Genomic DNA, 21,947 nt, shown 5'->3' with positions numbered 1-21,947 from the left:
TCTTTCTTCCTGTCTGGCTGGAAAGATGGCGTCCCGTAAGGAAGGCGCCGGCTCTACCGCCACCTCTTCCAGCTCCACCACCGGCGTGGTAGGGAAGGGCAAAGGCAAAGGCGGCCCTGGAGATTCGGCCGTGAAGCAAGTACAGATAGATGGCTTGGTGAGTGGACTTCTGTCACCACAGGCCCACGTGCGGAGCGCAGTTCCCAGCCTGATTCCGCTCGCCCTGTCTTCGCTGGCTTCCCTTTGGGTTTCGTGAGGCCGGTCCCAGATTTTCCCCTAGTTCCCTGCTCTTTCCTTTCCACTTTTTGTTCGGGAGACAGTACAGCCATCTCTGGCTTCTGATGAGGCAGTTGGGGACAGATAAGAAGTGTGAGGGTGTATGTGTGTGACACATACTTGGTCTTGTTTTGAGATGTCTGGGAGAGAAGATTTGGAAAAAAAGGCTTCTGGGTGCCAGCAGTTGACGGAATGTGTGGAGAAGGATTTAAGACCCTAGTTTAGGGCTTTGAAAAGGGGAGAGTGAGGGAAACAACATTGTTTCCTTGCCTGGGCTTCTGACACCTGTAGCTTCTCAAGAGATTTATTTACCTTGTAGTCACTCTAGTGTAGTTCAGCACTTACCTGAAACCGAATAATCATAATGAAGTCTTTTGTGATGTTAATTATGAACTATATAAAATGCCTCAGAGAATAGCCTAAAATGTATTTTAGTCGTTAGGATTTATGAACTAGGACATTTATGGAAATCTTGGTTAAGGGATTGGACAGATCTAGAATCATGAAATTTTATTTCTATTGTTACAACAAAAGTGCATTTGTAGGACTTTTTAGCTTTAAAAACATTCTTCCTGATTTTCTTAAAAAGAAACTTCCTCTCTTGGATCCCTCTGTATTAGGTAACTTTCATGTTTTTAAAGGTTTGTTATTTTCTATTAGTGAAGACCTTAGACATTTATAATAAGGAAGGGTTTTTAAATTCATGTGCAAGATGTAATTTCAGGGGCTATGTTTGAGGAAATTACTGATAATTTCGATCCAGCATACAGCTGAAATTTTGAACTGACATAAGTAAACTGGTTTAAAAAAGATGACCTGGTTTTGAGAGTTCATTCAGTCTTCTCATTTCTGTCATCCACTAGCTCTGGGACCTTGGCAAGGTTAACTTTCCTAAGCCTCACTTTCTTCATTTGTCAAGTGGGGATGAGAACTAGCTATGACAGGGTTCTTGTTTGGATTAAGTGAAAAACAGTGATCTTTGTGTGCAGTTTATTTTTATTTTTATTTTTAAAGAGAGAGAAAGACAATTTCTTTAATATTTAGTTTTTAGTTTTCGGCGGACACAACATCTTTGTTTGTATGTGGTGCTGAGGATTGAACCCGGGCCGCACGCATGCCAGGCGAGTGCGTTACCGCTTGAGCCACAACCCCAGCCCGAAAAACAGTGATCTTCACTAATCACTTAAACTAGTTAGTTGTGGTTATCATTGAGTTCAGTGTCTTTGGAGGGCAGAGTTTGAAAGATGCAGGCAAAAGGATTACTTTGGAATGTTTCTTCATTTCCATAATATTTTGAATAATATATTTTCTACTTACTGATATCTTGGGCTTTCACTGCTTATTGGAGGAGAGATGCATGTTCTGGAATAAATGACATTTAAAAAAATTTTTTTAGATGTTGGTGAACCTTTATTTTATTCATTTATTTATATGCGGTGCTGAGAATCGAACCCAGCGCCTTCACATGCTAGGCAAGTGCTCTGCCACTGAGCTACAACCCCAGCCCCTAAATGACATATCTTTAGAGACTGCAAATTTTTGGGTGGACTTGAATTATACCTGCAAAAGTAAATACCACTTATTCACTAGGGAAATGTTTAAGTCATTTCTTAGGAACTTATTTCTTAATAAATTTGCTTATGCTTCAAAATAATCCTTTGAATTATTTAGTTTCCTGAGTTGAAAAAGGCAACAAGTATGTGGCATGAATCTATTTATTGGAGGTAATTTATTCAGCAAATATTTTAGAACATTCTTCTAAGTGCTAAGCACTTCTATTGAAGTCAAAGAGCCATCTGTATTTGTAATGTTTTATTCTTTTCATTTCATTGTTAGTAGAATCTGCCATCACCAGTTCCCTGAATTAATTAATTAAAAAAAAGATCAGTGATAACATTAGCAAAAGAGCTGTCAATGACATAAAAATATCAGATAGGCAAAATAGTGTTTATATTATGTAATTTAAATACTTACAAATAAACATTGCTAACTAATTTTCAACTTGGAAAATATAACATTGAGAGTATCTTTGAATCCCTTTTCTTCCCCTTTTCATCTCTTCCTCTCCTTTCTCTTCACTTTATGTGAATCACCATTGTGAACTTTCTTTGATTTCTTTACAACGTCACCAGATTATTTCTAAACAAATTAAGTTTTGACTATTAATATAAATAAATGAATAAAGTATGAATTGAGTTGTATAGTTTCTCTTTCTCATGTTTTGAGTCTTGAGATGTCTATTTCATATCATGATTGTTAAGTTTTAGGATGTTTCTTGTTAGCTTTGCTTTACTTGGTAGTGTCATATTATTTTCCTAAGCAGTTGTACCACTTCACATTTGTCCCCAGTAGTATATGAGGAGACCCAGTATTCTACACCTCTTTTACCTTTGGTGGCTAGACTTCTGTCCTTTTTACTATAATAAATTAGAATAGTATCACTCACAGTTTTTCATTCCAGTAGACTTGTTGTGTCTCTTATTGTCTCCTGAAAGGGTCTTGTGTTTGGTATAGTGTTGTGGAATAGAAGAGTGGATTTTTATTTTAGTTAAGTGCTCTCTTTGTAGACAAGATCAAGCTCCTTCCTGTTGAACTTTCCATGTAAAACCCACTTACTTTCTCAAAACAATTTGAATCTTACCCTTTTTCAGTTAATTAGCTCCTCTCTACTCCTAAGTGTGGTCCATGCACCAGTAAGATGCAGAACAGCATTGGCCTGACCTGAGAGGTTGTTACAAATGCAGACAAAAAATATCATAAATTCTCAACCTCCTCTCTCCACCTGAATCAGATTATATGTGGAGTATTGTTTGAGAAACACTTGGTCTGGTCCATATTGACTTCCTTTCATTGAACTTTTTATAATTGATAGCAGCATGTATTCATCTTTGTATGTGATCAGACACGTCAGTTACTTTTTCAGTTGAATGATAATAACTCTTTTGTAGGCTGAGGTGTAAGACATTTGTATCCTCCATCTTTCCAGTGCTAAAAACCCATTGCCATTAAAAATTGTTACCTTTTAAAATGATAGGTTTGATGATGGAATATTTTTGGAAAACAGATTGAATAGTCCTGCTGTCAAGCACAAAGAGATTGTTGGAGTTCTTTTGTTGCGATTGTTCATTCTCTCATTTATCATGTGGTACCCAGTAACAGATTTTATTGTTTGTTAACACTTTTTATTTTGCAAGTAAAAAAGTCTGTCATGAATAAAAAAAATTATCACCTTTTAAGCTTTATTTTCCTATATTTGTAAGAAGTTATCTTACCATTTTAGTATATTGTTAGCTTATTGTTAGTTTCTCTTCCTGTGGTTTTGTAAATAAGGTCAAGTATATTATTAATTAATGGGAAAGCCTGAGTTACATATATCTCTGTTGTCATTTAGTTGTCAACTCATGTCCTCTCATTTGAGCCCTTGTTATTTTCTGAACCTCTCATTTACTTGTTGCTTGTTTCCTCATAGTAGAATATCAGCTTCTTGAGAGCAGAATCTGTTTCAGGTGTGTTCACTGCAGTATTTCCAAGTGTCTAGAACAGTGCCTGACATATAGGAGGCATCCAAACACTGAATGAATTAATATAATTCTGTTGTGGTAGTTTTATTGAAAATGAATCATGAGAGCAAACTGAGTAAGTCCTTTGTAGGATAATAAGGTTAATAGAATATTGGTGAGAAAGGAGCACACAATTGAGAATATTCAGAAACTAGTTAGTTTTATGAGCTTTGTTCATATTTCATCTTTTTATTCGTTGGACTTTCATCTTCAAGAAAATCACTCATGTTAATTGAGCACCCAGTATTTATAAGACCCTGCACAAGAATGTTTAACAGTATTTTTAATCTGGCTTTAGTGGAGAATAAATAGGTTATTTCACATATGAATTTTTCAGTCAGATAACTTGAAAGTCTTTCAAACACCAAAGCTTTTACATTTTAACCATTTTAATTATAAATCCTTCTGATGTATATTATGTAATTTTCTACCATTATAGGTGGAGAATATTGAACATAATCTCACTTATTTGTGACTTAGTATAATCATTAAGAATGTAAATTATCGACCCATATTGGACAGTATTTTTCAAAAATAGGGTGGACCAAAAGGGAGGCAGGAGGGGCCGGGGGGAAGGAGAGAAACTGGGTAATGAAGTTGACCAAATTATACTAGGAGCAGGTATGATGTATTACAGTGAATTCCAGTTTTATAGATAATTGTAATGCATCGATTAAAAAATAATGAAATTGGGCTGGGGATGTGGCTCAAGAGGTAGCGCGCTCGCCTGGCATGCGTGCGGCCCAGGTTCGATCCTCAGCACCACATACAAACAAAGATGTTGTATCCGCCGAAAACTAAAAATAAATAAATATTAAAATTATCTCTCTCTTTCTCCCTCTCTCTTTAAAAAAATAAAAAAAAAAGACAAAAAAAATGAAATAGAAGGAAGACCAATAGAGTAGAGGTGGTGATCAGGGGGAGGGAGGAAGAGAAGGAAGAAGGTCATCTTGGTAATTAACATGGAGAAAACTATATCATATGCATTTATGAATATGTCAAAATGAACCTCAATATTATGTGTAACTATAATGCAATAAAAATTAAAAAAGAAGAAAAAATTCCAGAGGGTAGTCCTAGTTTTTGTATTTATATAATGAATGTCCTATGTCATTGAGTTTAGGTTGGGTACTTTTTGTTTGTTAAATTTATCTCTTGTGCCCTTGACTTCTAGCTTTTTATTTACTATAGATGAAAAACCAGTTAAGCATTCTTGTTAGGATTATTTCTAACTTTAGAGTAAGTACACTCTTGAATGAGGATGAAATTAAGTACACAGCCTGACGTCTTGACTGCTTAGTTTTATTATTTGCTCAGACAAGGAAGATGTTATTACTTGTAAATAATAACTATTTTATAAAAGAAAAAGGCATTTGACATATATTATTGTATCTTGGTATACCTCCATTAACTGATAGGACTAGTATTATTTGGATTATACATATGATTCATCCTCTTACAGAGCTGAGTGCTTTTCAAAGACATAATGCAGCCTATCCTAGAGCTTGAATTCAGATCACGTCTTGTTATCCTTGATTCATTTTTCTTCTATTATTTCACCTGTTTGATACATTTTAAGGACTTGATGTTTATTTTTATGTAACAGGTACTTTATAAAGTGCTTCTTGACTTACAAGGGTATTATCTCCTGGTAAACCCATTGTAAGTTGAAAATATGTTAAACCAAAATTTCATTTAGTAACACCCATTCTACTGAACATTTGGATTAGCAACATAGCATACTGTAGCCTATTTGTTTATGCTCTCATGGCTGGCTGGCTGGCTGACTGGCAGTAGGGCTCACTGCTGCTACCCAGCATCGTGAGAAAGTGTCTCACCACATATCTCTAACTTGTGAAAAGATAAAAATTAGAAGTTTGAAACCAAACTGCTATCACTTTTTTTACACCATTGTACAATCAAAGATTTATAAGTAGAACCATCATAAATCAAGACTGTAGATTACATAGCATTGATGTCATAAGAGCTCTGATGTAAAGAACCATTATTCCCATTCTGTAAATGAGGAAACTCTGATAAACAGATTTATGCAACTTGATTAATGTCAAAATGAGAGAAATGGAAGCTAAGTTGAACACAAATAATCCAGTGTTCCTTGTTTGGTCAGAACATATATTTTCTAAATTTAGGTTTCTTAAATCTGGTCATATTTCTCACTTTTTATTGTGTCTGCCAAGCTTTCTTGGATGAAAGCTTCTGATTTTAGCATTTACATGAAAATTTGGGTGCATTTGCTTTCAATTCAAAATTAACTCATAATTTTGTTTTGGTAAAATATTTAATCTATCATACTTGCGTATTATTTTATTTGGAAAGGTATGAGATACAGTTTCAAGGGAAGATAGCTTTAGTTTTTTTCCTGTAAATTACTTTTAGAAGATCATTCTATAAAGTGTTATACCCGGTGCAGATTGAGTACCAGAGTACAGTGTAACATACATACCCATCTATTTGATGGTAAACCGTACTGTTTAATCAAAACTGTAAAGGCTGAAATGGATACCTGAATATATTGGAGTAGTGTGCTGTATTTTTGTTAATATTGGTATCAAGCCCAAGCATACAAGAAAAAAAATGTGATTCAGAAAAGTAGTGGTAACTTAGTATTAACTTAGTGAAAATAATGAATTATTTTTTTACTCTTGAGACTGAACATCACCTGTTTTTTTTTCATCACCTTTATTTTTGATAAACTTTAAAAAATCTTGTTTTATCCCAAAATAAAAAATAAACTAGTCCCTAAATGGCACAGGTATACAGGTATCCTGATGATTATATAAAAATTGTCTACCCTATACTTTGTATAATTCTATCCCTGTCCACAACTAGTTTCATTTGATGTAAATGCAAATGTTTGCCTTTGACACAATACATATATGCTAAATAAATTTTTAGAAAGAAAAATGTATATCTATATTGTAAGAAAACTTAGGGAAACCACAAAAATCCATAAGGAAGAAAGTTTTAAGGCTTTTAACATGAAATTGGGTAGCACCATTATGATTTGGTGGTTTATCTTTCTGGTGTTTTTCCTGTGCTTAACAAATACATAGACTAGAAAGTCTTCATTTTAAAATTAAGTGTGCATGTTTGTATGCTTATTGTAGTGATTTAATTCAGTAAATATTTCCTTTTTCTTAGTGTTACCCCTATCTGGAAAAGTCTCAAGCTTCTGGCTTCATCTTTGATTGTTCCTTGAGGTTTTACTTAGATTCTCTAAGATCACTTTTTTTTTTGTTCTTAAATTTATCATTGTATTGTCTGTGCTATTCATTTCTAGCTCTCCTTAACTATTGCAAAAGCCTTATGTAACTGGCCTCATAGGCTTGATTTTGTACTTAACCATCACACACAATACTACTGAATAAATTATCCAATAGGAATAGCTGTAGCCCTAAATCTCAAAAACTCTTTGGAAAATCAGCATTCTACACAAAATAAAACCAAGTGTTATTGCCTGATATAGTAGGTGTTTTCAGCCATCAATTTAGGAATTATAGGCACTATTTTTTTAAAAAATATTGTTTTAGTTGTTGATAGACCTTTATTTATTTACATATGGTGCTGAGAATTGAATCCAGTGCCTCACACATGCCAGGCAAGAGTGCTACTGCTGAGCCCCAGCCTCAGCCCCTGTAGCATTATTTTTAAGTCTGGTTTACTGGTAGCCTTTCAAACAGTTAAACTCAAGGAAAATATCATATTTTCCTTTTGGAGGACCCCCGCCATTTTATATTTTATACAGAAATGTATAATCTTAAGTATACATTCTGAAGGATTTTTTGACCAGAAAGATGAATAGACCTTATGGACTTACTATATAGTGTCCTTTGTTTTTGTTTTTGAACCCAGAGGCGCTTAACCACTGAGACACATCCCCAGCCCTTTTTAAATATTTTATTTAGAGCTAGGATGTTGCTGCGTTCCTTAGGGCTTCACTAAGTTGCTGAGGCTGGCAGGGATTACAGGCATGCTCCACCATGCCTGGCTATAAACAGTTTTAATACTGGAAAGTAGAAGCCCTTTTAATCTATTAAGTCTGTCTTTAATTATAAAGACAATACACTGGGCAATATGGGCACATGCTACACAAATCAAAATACAAAAGACAAGATAGTAAAAAGAAACTCTTACTGTCATCCCTGTTTTCCAGCTACCTCTTCTCAGTCACAGTTTGTTTATGTATGTTAAGTATGAATTTATTTATTGTGGAACTGGGGATTGAATTCGGGACCCTTTATCACTAAGCTATACTCTCACCCTTTTAATTCTTTTTTTTTTTTTTTTTTTTGTATTTAGACAGGATCTTGCTAAATTGCCAAGGCTGGCCTCAAACTTGGGATTCTCCTACTTCAGTCTCCCGAGCAGCTTGGAAATTACAGGTGTACACTACAACGGCCCATAGTTATTCTTTTTTTAGGCCCCCCCCCCATCTATTTTAGCAAATTCTGCCTGCTTAAAAGGCCTCCAAATCACCTAAAGGTTTTCTATTTAAGCAGTTGTCACTGCTCCTGGATATAATAAAATCAAATGTGTTAGGAAATACATAATTTATAGCAGTTACGATTTTTTTTTGGAGAGGAAAATTTGTAGGTTGGTTTTCTTGTGTGTGTGTGTGTGTGTGTGTGTGTGTGTGTGTGTGTAGATAATAAACATGGAAACTTAAACATCTTTAGCAGTTAACTTTAAATTGTGATTGTGTATTTGTACATTTAATTGCATCATTATACTTTTCCTAAGTTGAATTTTTATGAGACAAGTAGTGTTCTTTTGAATTTCTTTTTTTTTTAAGAGAGAGTGAGAGAGAGAGAGAGAGAGAATTTTTTTTTTAATATTTATTTTTTAGTTTTTGGCGGGCACAACATCTTTGTATGTGGTGCTGAGGATCGAACCCGGGCAGCACGCATGCCAGGCAAGCGTGCTACCACTTGAGCCACATCCTCAGCCCACTTTTGAATTTCTTGAAACTGTGTTTCCCTTCTCCCTCTTTTCCCAACAATTATTAGTTGATTAAACTTTAAAAATGTGGAGCATCAGTGATCATTAGGTTCAAGAAAATAATAATGAAATGTGTTCTTTCCAAATGAAATAATATAGAAGTGATATTGATTAAGCATACTGGAGCATTGTACCTAGTCCCATGTGTGTCATGGGCTAAATATCTTTTTTTTTTTTTCTCTCCTATTAAAGTTACTTAAATTTCTTTCACATCAAAACTTAGCAGCAGTGATTTAAATCCAATTTATTATTTGACTCAGCCAGTTATGAAATGGAACCCCTATCCCACTTGAGCCATAAAATGTGTTAATTTAAGACTAATGCAGTTTTCTGCTTTTTGAATTTACATTTTGGCAAAAACTACCTTCTTTGTTCAGTATTAGAAAAAATGATCTAGGCTTAACCAAATAAGAAAATTGCCAAGTTCACAGATCAGTCAAAAAAAAAGAAGCCAGAATTAAATGAGAGTCTAGATATTGGCTTTACAGAATATGCTAAGGGGAGATTTTGTGGTATTACATTTTCTTTGAGAATAAAATTTTTCTATAGTAATAGCTATTCTCTGACGATGATTGATGTGAGAAATTCACGCTATGAGCCTTACCTCCCAGAAGCTATAAAACTGGAGTAAAACCAACTATGAATTGTGTATCCTGTCTGACCCCTTCTTCAACTAGCCAGCAACTGGTGCAGTTTGGGCTTTGATTTTTATTTCAAAAAGAAATAAAAAGAGGATCTTGGAATGGACCTTGCCCTTTCTTTTGAGATAATGATCTTTTAAAGGGAAATTATATACACATCCATATAGAATATTTTGAGTAAATCAGTTTAGTTGTATTCTTTATCATTTTTTTATTTAATTATTTTGTTTATTTTTATGTGGTGCTAAGGATCAAACCACTGCCTCATCACACATGTTAGGCGAGTGCTCTGCCACTGAGCTATATATAGCCCATCCCAGTTTAATTCTATTCTTGACTTTTTTTTTAATGCAGATTTAAAAAATCTTGTTCTGACACTTTCTGGCATTAGTCTTTATAAGATTGTTATGAGAGATAACTCTAGGATAATTTTGTGTTAGGTGATTGACTTTTTTTTTTTTCCCTTTTTTCGGGGAGCGGGGGGGGGGGCATTGTACCAGGGTTTGAACTCGGGCACTACACCACTGAGCATCTCCAGTCCTATTTTGTATTTAGAGACAGGGTCTCACTGAGTTGCTTAGTGCCTGGCTTTTGCTGAGGCTGGCTTTAAACTCGCAATCTTCCTGCTTCAGCCTTCCAAGTTGCTGGGATTACAGGGGTGCACCACCATTCCAGGATAGGTGATTGCTTTTTAAAAAATTTTTTTTTAATATTTTTAAATTTTGATTTGGTGCCGAGGATTGAACCACGTGCCAGGTGAGCACTCTACCACAGAGCCACAACCCCAGCCCAAGGTGATTGATTTTTAATGTTATAATTTACATTTTAGTAGGCTGAAAATCTCTGAGGAATGGATAGTAAACGTTCCAGTTAGTACCCCACCTCTTTTTAGTGTTAAGGATCTCTGGACATTTGAGGAATGCCAGGGAACTTTGTTTCTGTCCTCAGAAAAATGCTTTTAAATACATAGACACAAAATAATGCTGATGATTTTAAGAAATTCATAGATATCTTTAAGCTCACCCATGACCTTTAAGTGTGAATTTCTTTTTAGGGCTTTGACTCTTTGAGAAATAAACTTTTTGATGTAGAGTTAATGGGTATTTTGAACTTATTTTAAAGCATTTTTTTGGTGGGAGAAGGTAAATACTTGAATATCCAATTTCTTTGATAAACCAGTTTTACATCAGCAGCAGGTTTTTCTAGAAGCTGATTATTAGTTTCATTAAGCATTAAAATACTGTTTTTAGGTATCCTAATATAATTTAATATATTCTTGATTACCTAGTCTTATAAACTTGAGTGTGTATACATATGTATATGTGTGTATGTATGTATTATACATAATGTAGGGATATAGTAGTGATTCTTAACTACATTCTTGGACCTTATAGCATTTTAGGGATCTTTGAACTCTGAGAGTAAAATTGGGAGTAGGTGCATATTTGAATTATTTCAGACTTTTTAAAGTCTTCATTTTTAAGTTAAAGGAATACATACACATGTACAGTTTGATATATAATGTGCCAATTCTAAACAACACAGCAATTCAACTTTGTATGAAATTATTTATATTAAACCTCCATTAGGAAAAGCAGCAGGTTTGTTATTGTCTCTGTAATAGACATAAAAAAGATCTGTTGAAAAACCAGCTAAAATAATTAGACTTGAGTTAAAACTGTCAAAGCTATACTGTTATTTTTAATCTGCTTTTATAAAACTGAATTCATTGTGAATGTTGAGGGGTGCAACCTGTGTGGCATAGCTATAGCAAACAAAGCACTGAACTACTTGTTCATCTTTTTAGATAGTTCACAGCTGGAAGTTTGCTGGGGCCCCTTCGGCTGTGGCTCTCAACATCTCCCCCTCTCTGTTTAAACAACAAGCATGTGGCTTAGGGACCGTGCCTGCCTTAGGTTGTCCAATAGTACATATGGTCCTTACCCGTTATCGGATGAGCTGACCTCAAGGCGTCAGCCTCCTGTCTTAGGTTGGTACCATTGCAATTGGATCTTACCTGTCACTGACTACCGGTCCAGTATACAGCCACACCTGTGGAAAGGTCTTTGTATCAGCGGGGGGGTGAGGTTCAAATTTTAGCTGAACGATCATGACAAGCAGAAGGGAGGAAGATACACCAAGCCAATTGACGGCTCCTTTTGGAAAAATTGTACCACCGATGACATCATCATCAAAAATACCCCAACACTACCACAAGTCGCTGCACCAACAGATAGTTCACAATGCATACAGGTGATACATAGTCCAGGCAAGTTCTGCAAGCAGTTCAGTGATGGCTATTGCAGAAGCTTTAGATTGGTTTTATCTTTGTCTTCACCAGCACTGGGATGAAGATAGGAATTCTGGCAATAATGGCTAAAGAAAAAATTATGTAACATTCCAGAAGGCACTAAAAGAAAACAATTTTCTTAACAATTTACATTATCTTGAAGATGATTATTAAATATAATGAAAAAGAAAGGTGAAAGTAAACAAACAGATCTGTTAACCTCCTTTTTTTTTTCACGTATTAAAACAATCCTCAACAGCTGTTTACCCAATTTAAATTAAACCATTTAAATCACGTGAATAAAAAAAATATTTGGATCCAGTTTTTCATGAGCGCTCATCATATATGATATATGGACATACGTACATTCAAATATATAACACAAAACACAAGTGTGCACACATAATACATACAACACATAACATAATAGGAAAGGCCTTATAACTTTTCACAGGTGAAATCTCCATTGCAATGTTTAAAAACTCTATAGTCAAAAAATAGAACTGATCAGCAAAACATTAACCTAGGTCTGTATGAGCTCAAAAAACAAAATAGAACTTCATGATGTGGGAAAGGGCAATAATAAAATAGATATTGAAAAAAGCATCCTGGTTCAGCCAAATGTAAGGATAGCCAAACTGGAGTTTTGGATATCAGTTGTTATGGATTTGAGCCAAATCATCTTCTTTTTGGTCTGTAGAAATCGCTTTAGTTAATCTTTCTGGAATCCAAATCGGCTGCTGTTCTCCCTGTGGAAACACATAAACAGACCCCCGACTCCAGACAATCACTGGGTCAGGACCTTAGTTAATCTTTCTGGAATCCAAATCGGCTGCTGTTCTCCCTGTGGAAACACACAAACAGACCCCTGACTCCAGACAATTACTGGGTCAGGACCTTTCCATTGTCCTGTTAGAATATCCTTCCAAAGTACCTTGGGCTTATGTACATTTTTTGGACACATATGCCTTTCTGCAGCACTAAGCCCTGATGAATCCAAATTTAAAAAGTTTAGAGTAAAAAGGGTTATTTTAAGTTTATCTTTGGGGAATATATACTCCTTCCCAATTCCTTCTTTTTGCTTTAATAAGTACATTTTAATAGTTTGATGAGCTCTTTCAACTATGCCTTGTCCCTGTGGATTGTATGGGATTCCTGTTATATGAGTAATGCCAAATGTTGAGCAAAATTGTTTAAAAGAGGTAGAAGTATAACCAGGGGCATTATCTGTTTTTAACTGTTTTGGAACGCCCACAGTGGCAAAATTTTGTAAGCAATGAGCTATAACATCTTTAGTTTTTTCTCCGGCATGAAGGGAGCCCATCAAAAATCCAGAAGAAGTATCAACTGTAACATGCAAATATTTTAATTTTCCAAATTCTGGAAAGTGTGTGACGTCCATCTGCCAAATATGGTTAGGTATCAATCATCTAGGATTGACTGTAAGATTAACTTGTAGTAAAGAGGTCACACAATTTTGACATTGTTTTATGATTTGTCTAGCTTGTTCCTTAGTTATTTTAAAACGCTTTTGTAAAGTATTAGCATTGACATGGAACCTTTTATGAAAATTTATAGCTTCTTCTAGTGTAAAGAAAATATGTATGTCATGTGTAGTTTTATCTGCTAAATCATTGCCCAAACTAAGGGCTCCAGGCAATCCTGTATGTGCCCTGATATGTCCTATAAAGAATGGATCTTTTCTGTCCCAGATTAGACTTTGTATAGTGGAAAGCAAAGAGAAAACAGTAGAGGAAGGGGAAATCCTACCAGCATCTTCAAGGGATACTATAGCATTAACTATATACTGACTATCGGAAAGTAAATTAAATACAGAATCTTTAAATATCACAAAAGCTTGTAATACTGCATTAAGCTCTACCTTTTGAGCTGATTGTTTGGGTACTAAAAATGTAAAAGTTTGATCAGGTGTAACTATTGCTGCTGTACCATTATTTGACCCATCAGTGAATATATTTGGAGCATTCATGATAGGTGTTTTTCTTGTCATTTTTGGAAAAATTACAGGATGCTATGACCAAAAAGACAATAAAGGATTAGATGGTAAGTGGTTATCAAATGAAACATTAGATTTGCACATGATTATTGCCCAAGTATTTAACTCATTAGCTAACTCATCAATTTGATTCATAGTATATGGAGTAATAATTTTATTGGGAGAAATTCCAAACACTCCCTTTGCTGCTTTTATTCCTTTGAGTATTAATTGTCCTACAGCCTCAGGATACCTAGTAAGAATAGTGTTAGGAGAATAAGATAAATGTATCCATAATAATGGACCTTCTTGCCAAAATACTCCTGTAGGAATATTTTTTGTTGGTAGTACAATAAATAATAAAGGCAAACTTATATCAATTCTATCCAAATGCATATTTTCCATATATGTTTCAATGATTTTTAATGCCTTTCTTGCTTCATGTGTTAACATGCGGGGTGAATTTGGATCTGATGGACCTTTTAGGATATCAAATAAAGGTCCCAACTCTCCTGTTGGTATACCTAGATAAGGCCTTATCCAATTTATGTCTCCTAATAACTTTTGAAAGTCATTAAGTGATTTGAGTTGATCTACTCGTATTTGAATTTTTGGTGGACGTACCATGGTTGAGGATAATAGAACTCCTAAATAATCAATTGGAAAATTTAATTGTACTTTATCTATTGCTATCTCTAGATTATAATTTTTTAATAAGTTTGTAAGTGTGGCATAACATTCTAGCAATGTGTTTTTAGCTTTGTGTGCTAATAATACATCATCCATATAGTGAAATATTTGTAGTTCAGGATTTTGATTTCTAAGTGGCTGGATTACTTTGTTAACATAAATTTGACACATAGTTGGGCTGTTAGCCATCCCTTGAGGGAGTACTTTCCATTCATATCTTTGATCAGGACCTTCATGATTCAATGCAGGGATAGTAAATGCAAAACGTGGACTATCCTCAGGATGAATTGGAATTGAAAAAAACCAATCTTTAATATCTATAACTAAAACATACCAAGTTTTTGGCAAAGCAGACAATTGAGTAATCCCCGATTGAGCAGGTCCCATAATAACCATCTCATTATTAATGGCTCTTAAATCTTGCAATAATCTCCATTTACCACATTTCTTTTTGATGACAAAAATGGGAGTATTATGGGGAGATACAGAAGGTTGTATATGTCCTTCCGCTAATTGTTGTTTGACCAGGTCATGGGCTGCTTGTATCTTTTCTTTAGTCAGGGGCCACTGAGGAACCCATACTGGTCTTTCTGATTTCCAAGTAATTTTTATTGTCTCAGTGGCCCTTTCTGAAAATCCACCCCATGTCTGTCTGTTCCTTGATCTATTTGTATTGATGCTGCTGTACCTTGTTCTTGTTTTTCTAATCTTTTTCCTTTCCTAAAACCTTGTCTAGCTATAATAGTGGGTGCATTTTGATTGATGTTATTTGTTAATGTCAAACCTAATTGATCTAGGACATCTCGTCCCCATAAATTTACGGGAAGATGATCCAATACATATGGCTGTATAGTTCCTTCACATCCTTCAGGATCCTTCCAATCTAATACCATTGCACTTCTATGGGGATTAGTCGCCACTCCTAGGCCTCGAAGCGTTTGAGTGGCTTGTTGTAATGGCCAATGTTTTGATCATTCTTGACGAGAGATGATGCTAAGGTCTGAACCTGTATCCAGTAGCCCATTAAATTCATGTCCTTGAATATTTAGTTTTAGCATGGGGCGAGAATCTAAATTTAAAGAAAGCATAGCCCAATCTACACCTGTGGAGCCTAATCCCTTGGAACCTCTTTCTACAGTACGACTGGAAAATTTATCATGTAGGCTGGGTATTATTAGTAACTGTGCTGTTCTATCTCCTGGTGAAATTACTGATATACCCTTTGGAGAACTGGCTATAATTTTTATTTCACCTTCATAATTGGGATCAATTACCCCAGGACTTTGAATAAGCCTATCTACAAATTCAGCATAAGGTTCATTAGCTCCTTGTATTACCTTAGATAATTGACCTTGTAAACCTCCATGTCCTTGTAAAGTCTTCCATGCCTTAATTGCATCTACAGCAATTTGTGCGTATACACCAGGATCATGCAGTTTGTTGCTGCTGATCCTCATAAGGTCCCTTTCCTAACAACATATCTAGATTTCTCTGAGGATAACCAGCTGCTGCATTTCGCCTAGCTGTCGCCTTGCAAAATTGCTCATTGGCAACCTTCCATAACAGGTATTGTCCTCCATTTAGCACAGCTTTACACATATTAGCCCAATCTGCTGGCATCATGTTCAAGTTGTTAATGGATTCGACCATGCTTACAGTGAAGGGTGCTTGAGGACCATAGGTTGTTACAGCCTCTTTTAGCTGCTTCACTGTTTTGAAATTTAAAGCATGGTGAATTCGCTGCCCTCCTACCTCAAATACAGGGCATGTTAATACTTGAGATCCTGTCTCAGGATCCCAACTATCAACTGTGGGGGTTGGGGGCCTCCCAGCATACGGAGGTGTCCTTGTTAGTTGGACATTTACATCCTCTGGTGATACAAAGGTGTTAGTAGCAGTCTCCTGTAGAGGTGGCGCTGTTGGTTGGACACTTACGCCCTCTGGTGATAGAAAGTTGTTAGTAGCAGTCTCCTTTTGTAACTTTTCCCCTGATGGCTTTTTCTGCTGTAAACTTCCTTCCTCTGTCTGACTAGCTCAAAAGACCTTCTCTTTTACTTGAATCTTTTCCTCTTTCTGACTAACTTGAGAGACCTTCTCTTTTACTTGAATCAATATGTCTTCTCCTTCCTCTACCTTTGTCTGAACTGAAGGCTTTGGACTAAGCAAACAAGATACCAATGTCCACAATGGCAATGTGCCAACTGGCAGAGTCCCTGGGCTTTTCTTTTCTATTCTTTTTAAATCTTCACCATGATGGTTCCATTGTGATATATTTAACAACTCCTCCTTAAAAAGCCATGGGCTACATTTTTGTGTTGTATCAACGTATGCCCTGACTGTTCTTGATTTTACTGAGATGCCTCCTTCCTCTAACAATTTACTTAACACTCTTTCAGTTTGTTTCTTTAAAAAAAAAAAAAGAGAGAGTGAGAGAGGGGAGAGAGAGAGAGAGAGAGAGAGAATTTTTAATATTTATTTTTTAGTTCTCGGCGGACACAACATCTTTGTTGGTATGTGGTGCTGAGGATCGAACCCGGGCCGCACGCATGCCAGGCGAGCGCGCTACCGCTTGAGCCACATCCCCAGCCCCTCAGTTTGTTTTCTACTAATTTCTGATCCCATATTTCTACTATAATACAACCCAAAAAGATAACGCCTAACAAAACAGAAGCAGTGAAACAAAATTGGAACAACACAAAATCATTATAATAGCCTCTTGAAATGTCCATCCGTCCTTTCTCCCTATCTGTTCCTCAGATGTGAGCGGTTTTTCTTCCTTCTCACTCATCTCCAGGGACAGGCAACTTAAAACAAAAGTGAAGCAAAACAAAAGAATAATCTTAAAATGGCTACCCATCCTCTCGCCCTGCCCTCAGGGGCGAGCAGTTTACCTTATCACTTACCCTCAGTTGTTCCCCGTAGGAGCCACCAAATGCCTCAGTCTGGCTGGGCACAATTCAGGAGCCACTTGTCAAAAGAAACGAACTTTATTTTTAGAACTATACATGCCAAACAAAACAGCTCCTCAGGAAAAACCCTCAGAGCCCAACTGCCACCACCGGCTTCCCACAAGCCTCTCCCTCAACCACTAGCCTCACCACCTCCCACAATCCTCCTGCTCTTGAGGCTGATTGGCTGGGTTGAGTGGGTGGAGCCAAAATAGTCCCCCAATGAGCAGCTCCGTGGTCTGAAAGGGCAGGGAAACAGCCCAATGAGCATCACCGCAGAGGAGCCAATCAGCTAGATGTTGCTGGGGCCGCTGTGAGTCAATCATCAGCTGGCAGTCTGAAAGGGCGGGGAAACAGCTCAATGAGCATCTGCAATGAGCATCACCACAGAGAAGCCAATCAGCTAGATGTTGCTGGGGCTGCTGTGAGCCAGTCATCAGCCGGCAGCTGGAAGTTTGCTGGCAGCTGGAAGTTTGCTGGGGCCCCTTCGGCTGTGGCTCTCAACACCAGGCAACCACTTATATCCACTTTCTGTCACTATTGTTTTGCCTTTTCTTTTTTATTTTTAATATTTTTTAGTTGTACATGGACACAGTATCTTTATTTTGCTTATTTATTTTTACGTGGTGCTGAGTATTTGAACCCAGTGCCTCACATGTGAGAGGCAAGCTCTCTGCCACTGAGCCACAACCCCAGCCCTGTTTTGCCTTTTCTAGAATTCCTTATAATGAGAACATATAGTACATAACATTTTGTTTGACCCCTTTGTTTGCTAAGTAGTGTTCCTTAGAATGGATAAGCCAAAATTTGTTTCTAGTTCTCCATTTGGTGAACCTTTGGGTTGCTTCTGGTTTTAGGCTACTGTGAGTAATGCTGTTAGGAACATTTGTAAACATGGCTTTATGTGGGTATATATTTTTATTTCTCTTGGGCAGATTCTTAGGAGGAGGTGTTTGTCTCGTGATAAGTTTATATTTAACTATAAGATACTGTACAATTGCTGTTTTCTACCTTCTCACCAACAGCTTTTATAGAGTTCAAGCTTTTGAGAAAGGTGTTAGTTCTGGAACCTTTTTGAAAAGATTTTAGTTTCCCCTTACTGAAGACGAATTCAAGACTCATCGGACCCAGGCGCAGAGATTGGGGTACAACTCATTCCTTGGCTCTTGTGGATTGTATGTGGACTTGCCTTTGGACATTGCTGCATTTAACTTGCAGGGTTTACATGTTCTGATTGTATTTCCTTTTCTAGCTTGGCTATGTATTTAAACTTTTAAAACACAGTTTATCCAACATTTCTACATGTATGTAGGGGTAGAGTAGGTTTGAGGTACTTCATACTGGCATATTACTAGGCCTGAAATTCTCAGATTCATTTTAAAATAGTTTCCTTTTTACTTCTGAACCTTACCAGAGTTATTATCTTTTAGAAGAATGTTAGATGTTATCTTCATAGGTGTGTTTAGCAGGGAAAGATTAACCTTGACACCAGTCTTAGAAATATTGCTAATTCAAAGCCATACTAAATTTTTATTGAAAAGATTTCATGAATATATTGTTTCATAACTCACTAATAAAATTATATGAAGTTGATAATTGTGAATTTATAATGTTATTTTAAGATATGACTGCTTCTGCCAACAGATTAGTTTATTATTATCTACTGGTGCTTTTAGAAAAACATGAAAGAGTGCCATCCTTGTCCCAGTCCTTATCCATCTCTAGGTCTTTTTGTTTCCAGAAAATAACAACTTGTGTACTTTATGGAAAGTAAATATTAAATTCTGTTTAAACAATTTAAAATTCATAGTTGTTAAGTAATCTCTGCATCCAGCTCTTCACAGTGCTGACTGCTTGTTTTATTTTGGGGTTTCATGACTAAGAGGTCTTTTCCTGGATCCCCTAATTAAGGCTTCTTCTCTGTCCCTCCTCATTACATTCTCTCCTTTCTTTTCTTCCTAGTACTTTTCACAACTGTAATCACATCAGTTTTCTTTATTGTCATTTTAGAAGTTCTTTTTTTTTCAAATTTGAATAATGTAGTTTATTTAACCCTATATAACCAAAATAGTATCATGTCAACATGTAACCAAATAAAAGTATTAAGGTGATACTTTGCAATTTTTAAAAAATTTAATATATTTTTCGGGGCTGGGGATGTGGCTCAAGAGGTAACGCGCTCGCCTGGCATGCGTGCGGCCTGGGTTCGATCCTCAGCACCACATACAAACAAAGATGTTGTGTCCGCCAAGAACTAAAAAATAAATATTAAAAAAATTCTCTCTCTCTCTCACTCTCTCTCTCTCATTCTTTAAAAAAAAAATTTAATATATTTTTTATTCTAATTAGTTATACATGACAGTAGAATGCATTTTGACCCATCATTTGTAAAGGGAGTATAACTTCTCATTCTTCCGGTTGTATATGATGTAGAGTTACATAGTTCATATAATCATATATGCACATAGTATAATAATTTCCGATTCATTCTACTATCATTCCTATCCCAGTGCCGCCTCCTCTCACTCCCCTCTCCTCTGTCTAGTCCAAGAATAGAAGTTCTTAAAGTATGGGCATTTTGGACATTATCTTAAAGAATTTCCAATGTTCAGACTATTTTAATAGTAATATATAAGCATTTTTTGCCAATTTTACTTTCATTCTTTTTCCAGTGTTTAATGGAGGTTTGTGACTTCAAAAAGATGAAATGCAAAAACAGATGATACCTGTTTTCTATTAAGCCATACATTAAAAAGATATACAAAACTGTAAAACATTGGGATTCTTCTGATTAATTTTTTAAATTTAATTTTTATGAAACTTTGAACTCAGTTTTGAATCCTGATTATTTTTGTTTTGAAAAATAGTTATTTTCATTAAAATATAGTGTATTAATATGTAATATGTTTGCTTTTATTTTTAAGAACTATTTTGAACATTTTTCAGTTTGAGTTTTTTTTGGGGGGGGCGGTATTGCATTGAACCTAGGGGTACTTAAGTATTGAGCCATCTCCCTTCCCCTTTTTATTTTATAATTTGAGACAGGGTCTCACTAAGTAAGTAGCTTAGGTCCTCAATAAGTTGCTGAGGCTAGCTTTGAACTTGTGATGCTCCTGCCTCAGCCTCCTGAGTTGCTAGGGCTACAATTCCGTTTGAATTTAATTATTGATATAAAAGTTCCTTGGGATCCATAATGATTTTTAATTTTTAGGGACTGTGGTATAATATTTGTTGGTACCTGTCACAGAGCCAAAGTCTTTAGAATTTCTTGAGTGATAAGGAGTGTCTTTTGAGCCCCCTCAGTCTATTTTTCTGGGGTGACTTAGAATGCACCTGGCACCAGAAAGACCAAGTGATTAGAGGATTAGAATTTTTGAGTCTCAACCTCTGAGAGGGTAGGTAGGCTAGAGATTAAATCCGTTAAGGTCTGTAAAAATTCTTGAATCATGTTTGATGAGCCTTTGGTTTCCGAATACTTGGAGGAGCCAGGTCCAGAGACTGGATTCATATACCTTGTCCTATGCATTTCTTCATCTTACTGTTCATGTTCATCTATATCCTTTATAAAGCCCTTTATAATAAACCAAGAAATGTTAAGCAGCTTGTTTACCTGAGTTTGGTGAGCTGTTGGAGCAAATTGTAAAATCCAGCCAGATGGTTGTGGAACCCCTGATTTATAGTGGTTGGAAGGAAGTTGAACAGAAGCCTTGTGATTCTGTGCCAAAAGTTTCGAACTCTCTCTGTAGTTACTGTTTATTAGTGACATCATATTTGATAGAAGTTATTATAGTTATCAAACAGCAAAATCTGCATTTTGGTGACAGTTCAATTGTTTATTATGATAGTGAAAGGTTTTGATTTCTATAGGGAGGTCTTAGAGATTTTGCTAAATCTTCCATTTAGGAAGGATAAAAGATTTTACTTACCCTTCTTAATTCTTCAAATTTTAGTTTTATTTGAGTTCTTGTGTAATTAATTTATTTGGATATTTTAGATTGACATTTATATTTTATCCTGGATTATTGAGAATATTTCTTAGAATTTAAATCTTTGGCCTGGGGATATAGCTTAGTTGGTAGAGTACTTGCCTCTCCATGCATGAGGCCCTGGGTTCTATCCCCAGTACCACACACACACACACACACACACACACACACACACACAGGAAATCCTTTGTTGCTTTTAGACTTTGAAACAGTTTTCTTTCTTTCATATTTTAAACAGTGGTATTGTGTTCACTAGAGATTACTAATGGTCTTCTTTGCTTTTTCAAATAGTCTATACTGAATAATAAACAATAGTACAAAAAAGTTCCCTTTACTGCAGTTTCAGCCAACAAGACATCTGTTTACTATCTTGCAGGTTGAGATTCTTGGCCCAATTTGAGATCATGCAAACCTCACAAATCTTTGAGATAGTTCTAGAGACAACTGACTATTCAGAAATCCATACTTACTATGCAGGGCAAATCAAGTAGTTTTAAGCATTTGGATCCAGAATGTGACAAAGTTTCAGAAAATGTAGGAT

General features: G+C 35.9%; 1 protein-coding gene across 1 annotated transcript in view; it reads left to right on the top strand.

Moving 5' to 3' along the window:
- The window catches only part of EIF3H (eukaryotic translation initiation factor 3 subunit H), a 94,368-nt gene continuing 72,421 nt past the window's right edge, over nt 1-21,947 (top strand). Inside the window, exon 1 of the mRNA XM_081265770.1 lies at nt 1-157. Coding sequence (XP_081121896.1) covers nt 26-157 — 132 coding nt within the window. The 5' untranslated portion in view covers nt 1-25. The remainder of the gene's footprint in view (nt 158-21,947) is intronic.

This window comes from Spermophilus citellus, assembly GCF_964194105.1.
Source record: "Spermophilus citellus genome assembly, chromosome: 14".
NCBI classification, from domain to species: domain Eukaryota; kingdom Metazoa; phylum Chordata; class Mammalia; order Rodentia; family Sciuridae; genus Spermophilus; species Spermophilus citellus.
The sequence above is the reverse complement of the archived record's forward strand: the minus strand, read 5'-3'. Positions and strand labels throughout refer to the sequence as shown.